The sequence below is a fragment of the Denticeps clupeoides genome, chromosome 7 (assembly GCF_900700375.1).
Source record: "Denticeps clupeoides chromosome 7, fDenClu1.1, whole genome shotgun sequence".
NCBI lineage: Eukaryota > Metazoa > Chordata > Actinopteri > Clupeiformes > Denticipitidae > Denticeps > Denticeps clupeoides.
The window spans coordinates 19,597,891-19,616,121 of record NC_041713.1 but is presented as its reverse complement, the minus strand read 5'-3'; the positions used below and the strand labels follow the sequence as shown (position 1 = coordinate 19,616,121).

General features: G+C 45.6%; 2 protein-coding genes across 3 annotated transcripts in view; both read right to left on the bottom strand.

Moving 5' to 3' along the window:
• Positions 1–654: 654 nt before the first annotated feature.
• Positions 655–2,564, bottom strand: hcrt (hypocretin (orexin) neuropeptide precursor). Its single transcript, XM_028987340.1, has 2 exons — positions 2,540–2,564; positions 655–1,166 (listed from the first exon to the last, which is right to left on the bottom strand). Exons 1-2 carry the CDS (start codon positions 2,558–2,560, stop codon positions 855–857), a joined length of 333 nt encoding a protein of 110 aa, XP_028843173.1. The 5' UTR covers positions 2,561–2,564; the 3' UTR covers positions 655–854.
• A 4,145-nt stretch (positions 2,565–6,709) lies between these two features.
• The window catches only part of LOC114793925 (inactive phospholipase C-like protein 2), a 49,070-nt gene continuing 37,548 nt past the window's right edge, over positions 6,710–18,231 (bottom strand). For both annotated transcript variants that reach the window (XM_028986097.1, XM_028986098.1), the window contains exons 3-6: positions 17,374–17,577; positions 16,067–16,142; positions 11,434–11,543; positions 6,710–8,157 (exon numbers count right to left, since the gene is read on the bottom strand). In XM_028986097.1, coding sequence (XP_028841930.1) covers positions 7,939–8,157; positions 11,434–11,543; positions 16,067–16,142; positions 17,374–17,577 — 609 coding nt within the window. In that variant the 3' untranslated portion in view covers positions 6,710–7,938. The remainder of the gene's footprint in view (positions 8,158–11,433; positions 11,544–16,066; positions 16,143–17,373; positions 17,578–18,231) is intronic.

Sequence of the window (18,231 nt, the reverse complement as noted above, 5' to 3'; positions counted from 1 at the left end):
ACCCCTCTCTCTCTCTCCCTCTCTCGCTCTACCTCTCTCTCTCTCTCTCGCTCTACCTCTCTCTCTCTCTCCCTCTCTCGCTCTACCTCTCTCTCTCCCTCTTTCGCTCTACCTCTCTCTCGCTCTCTCTCTCTCTCCCTCTTTCGCTCTTCCTCTCTCTCTCCCTCTTTCGCTCTTCCTCTCTCTCTCTCTCGCTCTACCTCTCTCTCTCTCTCTCGCTCTACCTCTCTCTCTCTCCCTCTCTCGCTCTACCTCTCTCTCTCCCTCCCTCCTTCTCGCTCCCGTCCCCCCTCTCTCCCGTTAGTTGTTGATGTCTCTCGCCCTCTGTTCATACCTGTTCCCTTCAGCTCCGTGTTCCCTCTCCTGCCCACGCGGGTCTCGGAGCCGAAGCATTTACATTTACAGTATTTACCAGACGCCCTTATCCAGAGCGACTCATCAGTAGTGACAGGGACAGTCCCCCCCTGAAGACAGTCAGGGTTAAGTGTCTTGCTCAGGGACACGATGGTAGTAAGTGGGGTTTGAACCTGGGTCCTCTAGTTCACAGGCGAGTGTGTGTGTGTGTGTGTGTGTGTGTGTGTTTGTGTTTATTCGTATTCAGGTCCCGCCACGTGTGTGTGGACAACGTTGACATGTGGAGGTTACACACCAGTCTGATGTAGAAACACGTCTGACTTTTACTTCCTCGTTCAATCCCCCCAACACACGCACACGTTTGCAGTATTACAATGTCGCCACCTGCTGGCGGCGGCCGGGATTACAGCACATCAGTTGTCATTACTTATCAGCATTATTTACATTCAGTTCCTTTATTGTTCCTTCTCGGGCGTTTTATGTTCTTTTTTGTCGTTGTTTTATTCTGCACGCTGCTCCTCGCTTTTTACTCCGGGCGGCCAGGAGGTGGCGCCTCTCCTCCCCATGGTGAGAATCCCCGCCGCCGGGTTCCGGGAAGCCTGCAGGATCTGCTGCAGGCGGCTCCGCGCCCTCCGCTTCCCGAGCGTCAGGATGCCGGCCGCGCTGCCCAGGAAGCCGCCTCCCTTCCCCGAGCGGCACAGCAGCTCCCGCAGGCTGCAGGTCCGGGAGTCCCGCCAGCAGCAGCCGCCGGTGTCGCCCGCGTCGCAGGGCAGGCGCGCCAGGAGCAGGAGGACAAGGAGCACGTGGAGCCTCTGCGGGACGAGGACAGCAGGTTTACAGCGTCTGAGAGCCTCTCTCTGCCACTGTTACCTCTGGCTCGATCTTAAAGTGAAATGTGATACACAGCAGCACAGCACACGATGCACACAGTGAAATTTGTCCTCTGCATTTAACCCATCACCCTGAGTGAGCAGTGGGCAGCCATGACAAGCGCCCGGGGAGCAGTGTGTGGGGACGGTGCTTTGCTCAGTGGCACCTCAGTGGCACCTTGGCGGATCGGGAATCGAACCGGCAACCTTCTGATTACAAGGCCGCTTCCTTAACCGCTAGGCGTCCACTGCCCCCGATCATCAGGGGGCTGGATCAGAAATGCATTATTATCTGTTGTGGTGCTCAGTGTTCTACTCCTTCTATACATCTTCATGTAGCTACTCTTTGGAAAGGGCCATTTATCTCCAAAGTGAAATTCTCATTCTAAAACGGACAACAAAATGTACAGTACAGGCCACACCTTTGGACACACCTTCTCATTCAACGTGTTTTCTTTCTTTTAATGACCATTTACGTTGGTAGATTCTCACTGAAGGCATCAAAACTATGAATGAACACATGTGGAGTTATGTACTTAACAAAAAGTGGAGACCTGGTCTCCGCAGTCACCGGACCTGAACCCAGTCGACCTCTTGAAGCTCATTGAGAGAATGCCAAGAGTGTGCAAAGCAGTAATCAGAGCAAAGAAACTAGAATATAAAACATGTTTTCAGTTATTTCACCTCTTTTGTTAAGTACATAACTCCACATGTGTTCATTCATAGTTTTGATGCCTTCAGTGAGAATCTACCAACGTAAATCGTCATGAACATAAAGAAAACACATTAAATGAGAAGGTGTGTCCAAACATTTGGCCTGTACTGTATGTAAACTGTTAAATTATTTTGTTTATTATTATTTTTAAACTGGCGGAGAAAGATCTGGACGAGGTAGTGGTCTGAAACTGTGGTCGATGCTACAGCCTGAAACAAGCCTGGAAACCTTTTTCAGGAAAAGAGTCGCCTTTACAGTATCGAAGAAGGCGCCACAATTAGGGACCTTTCGTGTACAAAAGGTCACAAGGTCAAAAGTGATGGAATAGCAAAGAGAATTAGAGACCTGACCGCATCGCAGTGAATGTTGGAACTGCCATTCATGCCTAACCGTAGATCGATCCACAAAATAGAGCAATGCCGCTATTTAACAGTGTTCGGAGGCACATATTTCTATAACTACACTAACATATGCAAATCTTCCTGGCACGCCATCAATACCCCGTTACAAGGACGTCGTCGTACGACAGAAATCACATCCGGAATCTGAGCGGCGTGAACTGTCGATTAAACCCGGTCGTAGAAGATGAACTTCTGCCTACCTTATCAGATGCGATATCCATTAGTGTAGCTGCGGAGGAGTGTTCATGTCGCCGTCTCCCAGCCGGGGCTTTATATACGGGACAGGTCCCCGTCGGGCGGGCCGAGGTACGGGCTGGCGACACCGTCCCTGCCTCGCCGTGACCTTTCAGGCAGGGTTTGTTGATTGTGAAAGGATGAATGCACGCTCAGGTCTGGTCGTGAGGGTCATTAGCATGTCTTCTTTCATGAAGCCGTCCCATTTTAAAATGTATCCTGGGTTACAGCGAGCAGGGCCGCAGCGAGAGCCGATAATTTAGCTTAATGCATGGGACTCATTAACACATGCCATTTGGACGATCGCTGGCTACCTTTAATTAGAGGGGCGCGAGTTTACAAAAGAGCAAGAGAATTCGGGGTGCTAAGGGCATCCAAACAAAGAAAGGTAGCTGATGGCCATTAAGCAGCTTCTTCTAGTGAGGCCTGTGTTACTCTTCCTGTGTATCAGAGTTGCTGGCGCGAAGGATCCAGAAGTATTTGTTGTATCAGGGAACGTGAAATATCATTGGTCACTATTGTCATCGTCAGAATGCTGATTAACACGAGTGAACGATAAGAAAGATGTTCAGCACGAACCTTCAGGACTGTTGGAAACCGTCCCCGTGGTCCAACTTAAGGTGGTGGAGAGAAACCAAGGGTGTGAAATGCTGCCATCACAGCAGCACATTTGTTACATAATTACGTGTGTTATTTCATGGTCCTGTGTCTGGCTGTAAATAAGTAGACGTGTATAAACCTTCGCCTGATCGTGTATTTGGTTAGTATCATTGTAAGAGATAAAGAGATTTGTGGCATAAAATCGGTCAGACACAGTTAATATTTCAATGTGAACATACGGTATATTTCATCCTACTGCGAATTATACTTTAAGATTCTGTCACATGAAACCAATGGAACAATTGTGAGAAATATTTGTTCGCATTTCAAACCTTCAAGGGCTTGTCACACTGGTCTAGCTGGTTCAGCATTAGTTTAGATACGTACAGGCCAAAAGTTTGGACACACCTTCTCATTTGTATTTAACAAAAAAAAAGGTGAACTAACTGAAAACATGTTTTATATTCTAGTTTCTTTGCTCTGATTACTGCTTTGCACACTCTTGGCATTCTCTCGATGAGCTTCAAGAGGTCGTCACCTGAAATGCTTTTCCAACAGTCTTGAAGGAGTTCCCAGAGGTGTTTAGCACTTGTTGGCCCCTTTGCCTTCACTCTGCGGTCCAGCTCACCCCAAACCATCTGGATTGGGTTCGGGTCCGGTGACTGTGGAGACCAGGTCTCCACTTTTTGTTAAGTACATAACTCCACATGTGTTCATTCATAGTTTTGATGCCTTCGATGAGAATCTACCAAAGTAAATGGTCATGAAAACACATTGAATGAGGAGGCGTGTCAAAACTTTTGGCCTGTACTGTATGCAGATGGATATTTTTTATTGCCATGGTGACTGAGGTGCAGTAGTGTTTGTTGTGTATTTATGTGTGTATTTCAAATCCCAAAATTGTGCACAGCTCTCAAAGAACGTCACACTGAGTGTATTGGTCCTTCCCGCCGTCCAGTGTAAGCGGAGCGTGATAAGCGTGCAAGCCCCGCCCCTTCCTGATTCCCTGCACCTGTTTTCCCTACTTCATGGGAGTACCTGCACCAGTGTTCCGGGTCCGGAATTACAAAACCGTCCATCGCTGTGTCAGCGTGGTGTGAGTGTGAGCGTGTGATGGTGTTGAGTGTGTATTGTGCGTGTGGTCGGCGTTCTGGCACAGCCGCAGGGCCGCCCCCCCCCCCCGAGCGGCGTCTCCATGTCAGAGTCTGTGGGACTGGAGTCCATTTTATGTTTGTGGAGTGTGTGTGTGTCCTATGTGTTTGTTTAGTTTGAATAAAATGTTTTTTTGTCGAATCACCTACGCCTGGGTCCCCCGCTCCTTTGGTGACGGAGACAAGGACAAAAACCCAATATCTCTGTGGGATCCATGACAACACTCCCACCACAGCCAATCCACTCCCATGTGGCCTTGGGGCAGGTCGGTCTCTATTCTGTGCATTCTAATAAATGTGTGTGTTCAGTTCATGTGATGCTGAACACATTTTTAAGCCGTTGTGATACCAGCCTGGCTCCCACCTAAGCCTGGTAGCCATAATGTACAATCAATATCAATAACCTATCAATAATGTTGATCTTTTTTGCACATTTGTGTAAATGTTACCCAGCTACAGATTTAATGTGTCCTGGTGGTGCTACCCCGCCCCGAGACTGTTAACCTGTGGGCCACTCGTACCAGCAGCTGAGATTGGAGCAGTACTGAGAACCGGGCCAACGTCCAGGGATATTGATGGACATTTTCCATCACGGGCGTGTCCCAGCCTTAGTGGCTTCATGTGGTTATCTCACACGTCTGCACTTCTGTTTGAGTGTGTTCTCCTTGTCCTAATTTCTAAGCCTTCTTACGTACACCAGCTTGTGTTCCCTGGGTCTTTATTTAGCTGCTGTTGTCCCGTGTTGCACTCTAAAGTTCAACACAGGAACTTGAGGGCTCCATAAAAATGTTCCGTTTTCAGGCCACGGACACCTCATGGAAAAGCCATTTTTATGGAGCCCTCAACAACAAACCTAATTAGTCTTGAAGATGAACACATCACAACTTTTTTAAACCCATGTTCAGTTAGAACTGCACGACAAATATAACACATTTTAATACATTGCATTCTTCTAATAACTGAAGATGCCAAACAATCTCTTTCACCCTCTGAATACTTATTTATTCATCTTAAAGACAAAGTCTGTTTTAACTTTATTGTATTGTTATGGGGCCGCGTGGTGGTGCAACGGCTTGTGATGTGGCTTCATACCTCCAAGGTCATGAGTTTGAACCTGCTCTCCTTATGTTGAAGCGGGGTTGCTCTGGGTTCTTTGGGTTCCTCCCACAATCTAAACGCATGTACACTAGATACACTGAATTGTCTGTACGTGTGCGTGTGTGAGTGAATCGTGTGTGTGTGTGTGTGTGTGTGTGTGTGTGTGTTTGTGCGCCCTGCCCTCAGTGTCCCAGGATGACCCTGAGTAGAACCAAGTGGTTATGGAAAGTGAGTGAGTACATTGGCATGAAATTATACAGTGAGAACAAGGCAAAGGGAAAATATTCAGAGTGAAGGTACTAAAATACTACAATTTTTTGTGTCCTTATTTACAACATTGGGAGTGTTTATGAACATCATGTTTAATAGTTTTCCAATATTCTTGAATAAAAGCTCTGATCTGCATGTTTGTCTCAGACAGAGACAGAGATTGAAAGATTAAAAGGAGTATAATGCAAAAAAAAGAGGGACGAAAGGACAGCTGCTGTGGGCAGGAGGCGGTTGAAATCGTCCAAAATGAGGAAGTAGGGTGGATGAGAGCTGCCAATCATCCTTACAGACATGTCCCGTTATAAAATGACTTCATAAAAACACTTTTTTCTGTGTTTCTTGGGTTCAGTATCAGATTGCACATCTTACATTGTCACTTTTATGTTGTGGTCACTGTGTCAAATAATAGGGTAATACATTCTTGGAGACTAGCAAAGCCAGCCGTTACTATGCACACCATCATCAGGAAGTAAAGTGTCAATCATGGCTGGCAAACAAAATGTCATATACACATTACACATTATATCAGGTTTTAGTTCAGCATATACCAGACATTCAGATGCTGTGGGCCTGTCTGTGTGCAGAATCTCTCTATGATTTCTATGAATCTCTATGAAACTGCCACATTGGCTATTATGGCCACTGGACAATTGTGGAATTATTTTCATTTCATATAGAAATGTACATTGGTTGCTACTCTATGCCTAATGTAGGGAATCTAGTAGAATTCCCAATGATAATACAAATAATAAACACCATTGTACAGACCTCACTACTAATTTTTTTGTCCTGGTTAAGGTCACTTTGACCTCATCAACATCCCATTAACATTATAACAGAATATCTTGAGGGGTTATTTCTTCAAATCACTGGCATGCTATGTTAATTGAATTCTTCAGGTCAAACATCAAAGGTCAAACAGTCCTTTTCCTTCTTGTCCTCGTGATTTCCCACCTTGTACAGCACATTTGGTCCACTTTCATATTTCTTTAAAAAAATGCGGGACATTCACGCTGACTGAGTACTCCCAAATGTGTTTATTTACAAAAGAGACTATGTCTCCACCTGAACCAGAAACAGACCGACAGGTCAAATATGATCACACACACGTTACAGACATTTGGGAACATCAAACTGGTGAATACTCTTGTCTGCATTACAGTGAGGAACGTATCTGTAAAGCCCACATAATTAATGTCATAAACCTGGCACCCGCTGCTTCTGAAAGGTTCCACCGTCCAGTGTTTATGACCGTTTTATACAGGCTTCATCACAGAGCTTTATTAAAAGTGCATCAACAGTCCAACCCTCTCCGTCACCCCGTCCCTCACCAGCAGGTGTCCAAGCCACTAAACAAGAGACAGGTCACTGTCTACCTAGTGCCGGTTTAAGAAAAAGATTTCCTTTTTTTTATATATTAATAAGCCTAATGACAGTAATAACAATGATAATTACAACAGTAATATTAATAATTAGCAGGTCGTCAATGTTTAGGCGTAGCCAGACAGTCGACTGTCCATTTATTAGTCTTGAACGTGTGTTTTTCATTTATTTTGGTGGATTAATGCTCTTTCTTTTGTTATGGGCTGTGGTGTGATGCACCCACTGCTGACTTAGTATTTGATTGGCAGCAGAATCTGTTATTTTCTGTATTCTCCTCGGTCCTGTTACATTCTTTTCTGCAGGGTTAAAAAAAAGCCTATTGATTGACATCAATGCAGATACACACTACTACTTGCTCCCTCACTACTCCACTGTCTGAGCTTAGTAGTACAATCTGGGACGAAAAGAATACCTCATATGTGTAGCAGGGCAGGCTATTCACTTTAAAGCAGTAGCTGCAGAGTTTTCCAGACATCCTGTTTATATGTGTATGTGTATGTATGTGTGTGTGTGTGAGTGTGTGAACTGATCCGAATTGTGTCATCTTCTCTCACAGTTTGTGTGCTAAAGCAGTAGTTCACAGGTCCGTGCTGAGAGCTTCTCTTCAGCTTTCACCAAAAAAAAATGCAAAATTGCTGCTGTGTCCCCACACACATGTGCAGTGGCAAGAAATGATGGACGGAGGTTAAAAATATATAAAAATGTAGAAATGTGAAGTATGAACAATTTGGGGTGAAGTCTGGAGGACGTGAAAGAACTGAACCCATACGTAGAACGTAAGGTCGAGTAACAGGAGCTCGTACCTTCTCTGACCTTGGCTTGCCTCTAGTTTTGTATGAAAGGGCAAGAGCGAGCACGCGGGGTCAGTGCGAGGGGAACGGGTCGTGGTCGGCCGTCTCAGCCTCAGGGATGGCGTGCAGGGGAGGGGGGCGGAGTGTGTGGGCTACGTGAGGGGATGCAGGGGGAGCCTGGGGCGCGTTGGCTCCGTTCTTCGCCAGGCCGCACGACTGGGCCGCGCAGTGAATCTGCCTCAGCGTGTCCATGGCCTCGCTCTTAGCATGCTTCAACAAGTCAGCCTGACCCTGGGGGAGAGAGAGGAATTAATCAGTTCACCTTCACAGGTTCTGATGAAATTGAAATCTGAAATTGTGCAGCAGCCCCACAGGATCTCCACTGGGCCATTTCAGCGTACACGGCAGATATTTGTTGGTTTCTCATACTGGAGAAATGAAACAGAAGCTTCAGTTCGCCAATTCAGCCAGCAGGTGTCGCCCTAACACAGCATGTAAGGTCCGAATATAATAATTCCAGAAGGTTTTAATGAATGTAACTCATTAATTATATTTAGCTCATATACACCCCCCCCCAACACACACACACACAAAGTGGGAAGAAAAGAGTTTAAATGGGACATGCTGTTAATTGTGCGTGTAAAAGCAGTCCAACGATTCAATGAATAAAATTTAGCTGTGAGGTTGAATTCAAATGAAGTACAGAATCTTAAAACACACACACTCACACACACACACACACACACACACACACACACACACACCATTTTGCCCCTCATTGCTTCTGTTCATGGGTGGGTCTGTGCAGCTGCACCACATCCAGCTGCAGCAGCAGCCGCTCCTTCTTGACCTGAATTGCAGCACTGCAGAGCTGCACCATGATATGAATAAATTATACGTGTAAAATCGGATAAATTAAACATTGTGGCCACGATGTTTAGTGGACAAGCAGCGACTCGACACAGCTGCGCATCAGACGCAGTACAGGCGCAGGATGGCAGGAGGTCACTGAAACTGCGTTCCAACACGTCCCTGAAACGACCCCTGGATTGTCTCCCTCACACCTGCAAGCTATTGGCCAACATAAAGATAAGGAGACTGCAGTAGCAAAGTTCTGTGAAGGTCATACGGTATCCACAGCCACTCCGCCACAGACTGCTCAAAATTCACATGAAATGCTTCCTTTGAAGGGTGATGCTACCGATAATAAGTGTTATTGTCGTTATTACAGTGACAGTTAATCATCACCGGCACAAGTGGTCCAGAGGACGGACTGTAACTAGGCCTGCAGTGCGGCGCAGGCGGGACACGGCTGGTCATTAAACTGGGACTGCTGCAGTGTGGGACGGGCGATTTAAATATACACTGAACCCGCCAGATAAACAAGAGAAAACTCCGCAGAGAGCGGTCCCGAAATCCAGGATTTCTATAGCGTGTTTGCCTGCGGGAAGACCACACCCCTCACATACACTGTCCATCAGACCGTCAGACGGAGTACTGGTCAGTGGTCAGAGTTCAACACCCTGATTACACACTTTAATAACATATATATATAAAACACACACACACACACACACACACACACACACACACACACACACACACACACCTATGAACCAGCAGACCCAGGTTCAAACCCCACTAACTACCATCGTGTCCCTGAGCAAGACACTTAACCCTGAGTGTCTCCAGGGGGGGACTGTCCCTGTAACTACTGGTTGTAAGTCTGTCTGGATAAGGGCGTCTGATAAATGAGGTAAATGTAAATTTAACAATGTCTTTATCTATATATACATATATATATGTGTGTACTTGATAATTTAAAAATGCAGTATATTGTCTTGCTGTTAACATATATTTAATAAGGCTTATTTCAAATTGAGAGAATAATGTTTGGGAATTAATTTCAGACGTTTTTATGTACCACATATTGTAAACCGCATGTACATGAAACAGATCAAAAGATCCTAAAATGATGATAAACACAGATAAAAAAAAAAAAAGCATGAGATTTCCTGAAAGAGGTGCATGTGTGTGTGTGTGTGTGTGTGTGTCTGCCACTCTGCTGTATTCTGCACAGGGGAAAAGGCCTGAAATAAAGCTAACAGTGTAATTATCAATCAGCCCAAATTAATTAGCGTGCGATTTAGGCTGCGAGCCGGGGAGGTGGTTATCGCCAGCGGCATTACGACTGCCTCCCATCCAATCAGTGCTTACGACCGACTCCACCTGCACCCCGAAACCTGCTGCGTGCTCTCCGCTGGGGCTCGTCTCGTTCTACACGGTCCATCTCGCAGAACTGTGTTCATGTCTGTTTAAGCTATGCCACTTTACTTGATGGTTTGAATTTTGCATAATTCACTTTTTTTTTCCACTTTCACTTTTCACATAGTGACTGTACAGCTTTGGAGATTACTGCCATCTTCTAGTCCTTCTAGTCTCCCCATCAGTGACACCGATTACATGGTCAGTAGCCAGTGTTTGCGTTTGAACATAGAAAGCCCTTTTTGCTACATGGAGTACTCTGGGATACTGCTGCATGTATACCCTTTATGAATTTTGCCAGAAATGAAAGAATTCAATATATTTGGCACACTTGGGCACAAAAACACATATAGTAATCTCTAATCGTGTATGCGTGTCACGGCTGGGTGCAGCTGGGGACACATACAGGCGGACAGGCGGGCATGGTGGGAGCCCTGTTACGAGGACCTGTTGGGCAGCAGACCAACGCTGCGACACTGATGTGGACCCTGGTACTTACTTAATGTTTGTTTTCAGCTCCTGGCAATTCGGCACACGCCTGTGGGTTCGTTTTGTTTGGTTCCTTGTTTTTGGCCCTTGTGCCGGTTTTCCTTTGTTGTGTATATTAATATCCAGTATGTCCCGTTTGTGTGCTTCAATTCCCCCGTCAGCCCACGGACGTGACAATGCGGGGATATGAACAACCAGATTGCATCTCCCGAGTACGGTGAAAAATGTACCAACATCCAATTACCATGATGTTGTTTTGTAGGATTGTAGGTTCAAGGTTGTTCCGACCAGACGACTGTTATTACAGCCAAAAGCCGAGCATTTTCACTCGTACCATCAGAGAAGCGTGATGGAATGAGCTGGGAACCCCGTCCAAATATAGCAGCGGTACTGACGCCTTCTGAGATGCTGAATGCGACATCTAGTGAATATATCTATGGTGTATATATCTATTAGGGTTGGCAACTTTTTCAACCCCAAGTAAGGGACACTTTCTTGCAGGTGCGCGTCTCACTCCGTCACAATTTGAGGTTGCCGCTCAGTCTATGCTTTGTTCGCCCCCTGGTGGTTGATATTTAAATGTTAATATCACCAACGATAATCTTAATGGAATTGTGGCAGCCATAATTGTGATTGTGATTAGAATTCGATGAAATATGCAGGCCTTCTGTCCATAGAAGTCCATTAAATGCTTTGAACTACCCCCATCATAATTGTGAATTTCTGTAATCAAAAGTAGCATGAAGTCTCAGATACAGGTCACGTCTTGCGAATCTGAGAAACCATTAGGCCGGTCGGCGGAGTTTTACGTACCTTCAGCACAGTGATGTTCCAGGCGTAGCTTTCCAAGGCTTTCTGGAGCTTCCTGCCTTTAAGGCCCTCCTTCGCTCCGATCCGATGCAGGTCCTCGTGAAAGTCAAGTCCTGGAATGAGAATCTGTTTTGTTGAACTCCGTTTGATTTCATCGCAGCTACGGGCCAGCAGTGGGGAGAGAGGCTCAGAACTCCTAGTGACCTTGTGCTGTCTGAGTGAGTGCTGTCAGGCTTTCAGCAGTGGACTGGCACTAATGAGCCGCTGCATTCAGCACTTACTGATGAGCCGCTCTCACATGGACCTCAATCTGCCCCTACAGAACCGAGAATGTGACTCACACACTCGCTCCCACATCATTCAATTCATCAGCTAGAGAACAGTCTCATTATAAGTGTAAAAATCTGTAGGTGACACACACACACACAGACACACAATAGAGAGTTTTGCCATTCCAGACCAACACATACTGCAGCTTACAGCAAGGTCAATACACATACACAATCACACACACCAATGCATATACGCATGCATGTTCACACAGACATGCATAGACATAGAGACACACACACACACCCACACTCTGTCACTCTCAAGGACACCATCTCCTCCACTGAGTAACTGTGTTGGGGTTTGAGTATGTAGGAAAAGCACCTTCACTCCCAGCTCTCCACCCTCCCTACTCTCTGTTCCACTTTCCAAAAGCCTCAGAGATCTTCAGCTACCCTGATGCCCTCTTCTTCATCCTCACCACCTCGCTGTTCAAGGAGTGTGTGTGAGGGGCAGTGGGCATCGGGCAGGCCTGTACGCATCCGTGATGAGTGTTTATAGCTCTAAATTTACACCATTACACCTACTACACTCATACGCTCTCTCTCTCTCTCTCTCTCTCTCGCACACACTCATATATATATAGACCTACATGCACAGACACATAAATACAGACAGACAGGGACACACAGCAGAAAGAGAATGTCTCAGTGTGTGGGTGTATGTAACTGTCTCTGTATGCGTGTGTGTGTCTGGGAAGAACAGAGTGGAGTGGATATAAAAATGGAGGTAAAATATTTGCGTTTGATTATAGGTGTGTGGCGGCTGTGTCTCATCTGACACTGAAAGGTGTCATTTGGACTAATCGAACTACAGGAGGCATCCTGAGCACAGAGATCCTCTCTGGGTCTGAAACGAGTGTGTGTGTGTGTGTGTGTGTGTGTTTCTGTGTGTGTCTAATGACAAATCACTGTAGCATAAGTGACCGAGAGAGATTGACATGATCTCCATGGTGACAACGGTGACGTTTGTGGTTTTATTTTAAAACGATCCGTTTGTGTGCGGTGGCGGGCATGTAGATGGAAAGAAGGAGGATGTGACCTCAGGGTGATTCTTCAAGCTTTTTGTCTCTAATAACCTGACTGGTCCATCGTCACCTCCCAGGTTCATCTGAAAGCTTTTATCTGAAATAGTGTGAAATGGCACCCCGCTCAGCACCTCTGTTTTAATACAGGACTGCGCCTGCAGGGCAGCGGCACTAAAAAAAAAAAAAACTCCCCATGATCCTTCACGTTTCATCCCATCCCACATTTCAGTGCCCACACACGCCACGCGCCCCGTCTGTCTTCCTCTGCTTAACTCGGCTCGGAATCTCTTTCACCACCTCCTTATCCATCTAGCCCGCATCCGCTCGCAGTCCAGCTCCCTGCTGTTCTGTCCGCTGCCTTTATTATCTGTATTTTCTGCCTGCCCGCACTGACCGTTAACACACACACACACACACACACACACACACAAGATGCTGGTGAATCTCCCTCCCATTTCAGTGTATCTCCCTCAATTTGTACTTCCGGGGGCGGCTCGCTGAGAGGCTGGGTGTCAGACTGATGGAAGACCAGCAGAAAGGTTTTTTCCCCCCTCATTCTTCCCTTTTCTAACTTTGGGGAGATGTATGGGTTCGGAAAATCATTCTGACAAAGGATATTTTCTGATAAAATGTTTCTGCAGCAGCAGCATGAATGAAATCTTGAAGCGTCCCAGACGTGTTTTTCTTCGAATATCTGTTTGAATCTCAAGGTGTGAATGTATGAAATTTCAGGGAAGACAATGTACTGACTGAGGTTACGTTCAGAGGTAGGGTGAGAATTCAAGTCTAATATAACAGTCTAAAATGTAACAAAATAATATGAAAAACAATGAACAGAATGTGATTAATGTGATAAAATGGGGTTGCACTGCTTATTTTCTCAGATCCTCAAAATGATAAATGAGATGACAGTATTTTAAGGCAATAAACCTATTTGATGTTGAACATAAGCAACGGAGCAAAGGTGATGATGAACTCTTACCCTATCTGACCCTACCAGAGGCAGTGGTGTAAGGAAGCAGACCCCTAATCGGAAGGTTGCCGGTTCGAATATCGAACCACCAAGGTGCCACTGAGTTGAACACACTGCTCCCCGGGCGCCTGTCACGGCTGCCCACTGCTCACAAAGGGTGATGGTTAAATGCAGAGGACACATTTCGTTGTGTCACCATGTGCTGTGCTGCAGTGTTTCACAATGACAATCACTTCACTTTCACTACCCCTAACCCCAACTTACTGTGCAAGTGGTACAGATTCCGCACTGACACCTCGTCTATAAATATGCAGACCCCTTTTGTCCCACTACGCATTTTGGCTGAGAATTACCCTCTGGCTCTTCCCCTGATGCGCGGATTATTAAAGAGCAGAGTCAGATTTTTCCACAGTCAAAATTGACTTGGATACGCCCATGACATCTGCTTCCCAAAGTGCACCAGTGTCCTGTACATCAAGCAGTAACAGTGAGTTGTGAGGTGCCTTTACGGGGAAATGGCACTACATTACAGTCAGTGGGAATTTACCATCACCCCACAACAGCCCAAAATCAATAGTAAACACACCTTTCCGACTTGATCAAACTCCAACGATGGGTTTGTTTTTCAAAAATGCAGTGAGGCACGACATATAACGGCTTAACTGTAAGCTCGGCATCAATGACTTTTGCTGGTAGGTTCCTGTATTTTTGTGAGACGAAATAATTGCATACCTTCAGGCTGCTCAATTCCAATACTTTAGTTCTGTTAAAAGCGCTGAAAAAAAAACATTTGCAGTATGTATGTAGTTGTGGATAAAATGCTGTAAATGGATATTACATTTATTTCATAAATCGTGCCTGTAACATCTTGCTCCGTTAATATCTCATGTTTCAACGGGGACACCTGCGGCTTACAGACAAGTATGTACAATTAGTTTTTTCTTTTAAAAATGAGCAAGTGCCGCTTATATATAGATGCGCTCTGTAGTCCGGAAATTACGGTAATTGCTGATTTTAAGTTGCTCTAGATAAGGGCATCTGATAAATGGCATAAAAAAATTGTTGGTCCTTGCAAAAGGTGAAAAATATAAAAACAACGTGAAGAGCGATGCTGGTTAAGTAAACACTTGCTGCCTATTTATTGCCTGGAGTCTCCCAAATGTGTAAAAATGTGTATGTGTGTGTGTGTGTCTGTATGAGCTCACGTTCTAGCATGTGTCTGATCCCCAGTGTGTTGCTGTTGCCTGCTCATCATGGACTAGCACAAACACGCTGCACTAAAGACAGGATATTTCTGGCTTCTGCTTGCCTGTGTGCTTATTATTTCAATTACTGGGTATATTTTATTTAGTTATTTATTTAGATTATATATACCATCTAGGGCATAGACGGAATTTTGATCCAATTATTCGGGACTACACGTTTCTACACATAAACATACCTTGCTCAATGCGCATTTGAATGTGAGGTGAGGGGATTGTGTACCGTGAGCAGTCTGAATCTTAATAATATGCACAAGGTCACGCAATGTCAGGAAATATCGAGTACGACCTGTCGCTAGCACCGCAGCACATGGCGAGACCTCATGGTCTAGCACGCCACTCTCACCTTATCCTGCTCAATTCCCTCAGTGGCTGCCCGAGTGGGATCGAAAATGTCCGAGTAAAATATCGATTACGTCCTCTGTTGCATAAGAACAACTCACATGAGCACTTCCTCCAGACTGCAGCTAGCATTCCTGGACATGTCTGATACAGTTTCTCATTCTTGTCATCGGAGTTGCAAGATCAAATCAAGCTCAAATTAGCCCCGGTTGTCTTCGACTGTGTCTTGTCTTGTGTCTCTGATGATTGCGGCCCTCCGTCTGTGAGTAAATCTGCCCCATAGGGAGTAAATTGCGTCGCTGATTTCAGAGGACGGAACCGGGAGGACAGACGACCCTTTCTCGACCCTCGTCTCTTTTCACATGCTTAGTCAATCAGCAAACCTGCAGGGACAATTCGCTTATGAGCGTGGTGCTCATAACGCCAAGGTCATAGGTTCAACCCCCCATGAGGGCCACATTTAATATTGGGTGCTTGTGGCCTTGTGAGTAAGACACGACCACAAAATCCCAGGTTCAAACCCCACTTAATAATATTCCATCCCTGAGCAAGACACTTAACCCTGAGTGTCTCCAGGGGGGGATAGTCACACCCTATTTAGTCTTTGCTCCTCCTCTCTCGATTCCAGTAACCCTGCATCATCCACCTGTCATTATTAACGCTTGTGCATGGTGTTGAGGGCTGCTGTGTGAGGTGTGTTACCTGCTCGTTGTGCTTGTGTAAGTTTGGCATGGACAACGTCTGCTGACTCGATTAGCGTGCGGCTGGTCTGGATCATCTGCAGGAAAAAGCACACCGGAAGTTAAGCTGGGCCACAGCAGGAAGTGGAACTTCCACACTAGCGACTTCCTCTTTATCCGAACACTGGAAATGTCACACTATTACACAGGGCAAAAGAAAAACCTGATAATCCTGCAGAAACAATGAAGAGTCACACACTGTAATATGGATTATAATATGCTTTAAATAATGTGTCTCTAAACTCCATGTTTTCATGTGAAGTGGATGAGTTGTGATCCTCAAAGCCATTTTTAAAATAACTTCTCTTTTACAAAATTCCACGTTTCTGGTTATTTGGCCATGAACTAATAAATAATGGACAACACACACACACACACACACACACACACACACACACACACACAGAAACACATAAAAAAAACACACGTCCATGAGCACAGTTTCAACTGAGCATCAGCACACTGGAAGCTGACCCCCTGTTCTGCCCGGCAGGGATGTTTGAGGGGGGTGGGCAGGGTGACACTATTCCAGGCTGACATCCCAATGCGAGAAAATTCTCACACTCACAGTTTCACTACCTCTGGCCCTCGCTCTCACACACGCTGGTTTCTGACCAGTTCATTAAATATCCAACACGTGTATTATAAATCTGTAACAATATGTAATGAATATATGAAGAAAATTTTAACCTTGATACTTAACCCAACTAAATGAACTCCTGTAGTTGTTTAAATGTTTTTTTTTAGTTAGAATTTTGGATAATATTTCCTGTTATTTGAATATTACAGCATTTTCAAAACATTTGTCTAACGTGTTATCGTACTATTTCAGTTCTTTGTATATTGGGTTTATGCTTTAAATGATCGTGTTAACATAATCACAGAAAAACAAACGCAAGTTCATTAGAATACTGCCATATTGGTTAATTAAGGCTGCTCCAGTGCATATCCACATGCATGTATTTGAATAATTGGCGCTAACCTCCCCGGCGCACCACGACAAGACAGAATGAGAATGACTGAGGGTGTGAATAAAGAAATTACTTCGGCGCTGACCTCAGTGTTCCCAGGCAGACATACAGCAAATTCGACAACCCCACAGTGCTCTCATTAGCACTCATCAACATTCATATCATATAGTAAATGCAGAGCGGTCCGGTGGTGAATGACTAAAGACACCGAGTGTGAAGTACCTGGCGCCTCATAACAACTGCTCGACATTACAACGGCAGGAATCCGACTGAACGCAGAGGAGGAAAGAAGACCTACCGTGTCGTAAGCAGTGAGAACCTTCCGCAGCAGCTCTGGGACAGGCCCCTGAGCCTCCATGGTGGGGTACGCCCCAGTGAGGTCCACAGTGACCCTCAGCGTGCGCTCGCTGTTCACCAGCCAGGACGACACGGTCAGTATGCACTGTTTCATGTTGGCTGCAGGAGCTAAGCCACACAGCTCCTTAAAGGAGACCATGGCATTCTGGGAAAGCAAAACAGCGAAATTAAAACTTGCACATTTATATATTCATGACTGCATTAACAACTCGATTAAACCAATCGTATATATAACCGAGTTGTTCAAGAAATACAGGCGGTAAAATAAGAGGTGGCAGTGCTGTGTGCAAAAACGCGTTCCTCTGCCAGCTGAACTGAGACATTAGGTGGAGTTAACCTACTGAGTCTAAAAAAAGCCACTTTCCAACACCCTCCCCCAAAACCAAAAAAAAAAAAAAGAGAAGAGAAAAAGAATCTGTCCAGTTCCTGTTCTGTTTCGGGACTGTGGAATGTTGGCTGGACCAGCGAACCCAGTGATCAGCACGTACCAGCTGGTCCTGGCAACGTTTCTCTTTATTTCAGTCCAAACCCGAACCTCAACCCGAGCAGCCACTTTCCAGATTAGTGCCGTTTTTACGGACAGGGCTAACATGCATGACACCTCAACGACCCAGAATGCAACACTTCTGCAAGGTGGACGGCAGGGGTGTAAACGTGTCAGCGGCCAGCCTGTTTCCCACGACTTCATAGCCTCCCTCGGAGGGCCTGTCGACGTCGCTTGTGCTGAAGTGTGTGTGTGTGTGTGTGTGTGTGTGAGTGTGGTTATTATTTGTATGCATGGGCGCTTGTCGGTGTTTTG

Excerpts from the sequence above, each read along its gene's own strand:
- hcrt (XM_028987340.1), bottom strand. The coding sequence starts at position 2,560 with ATGGATATCGCATCTGATAAG. Across the intron at positions 1,167-2,539 it reads TGGATATCGCATCTGATAAG|AGGCTCCACGTGCTCCTTGT; the intron begins GTAGGCAGAAGT and ends CTCGTCCCGCAG.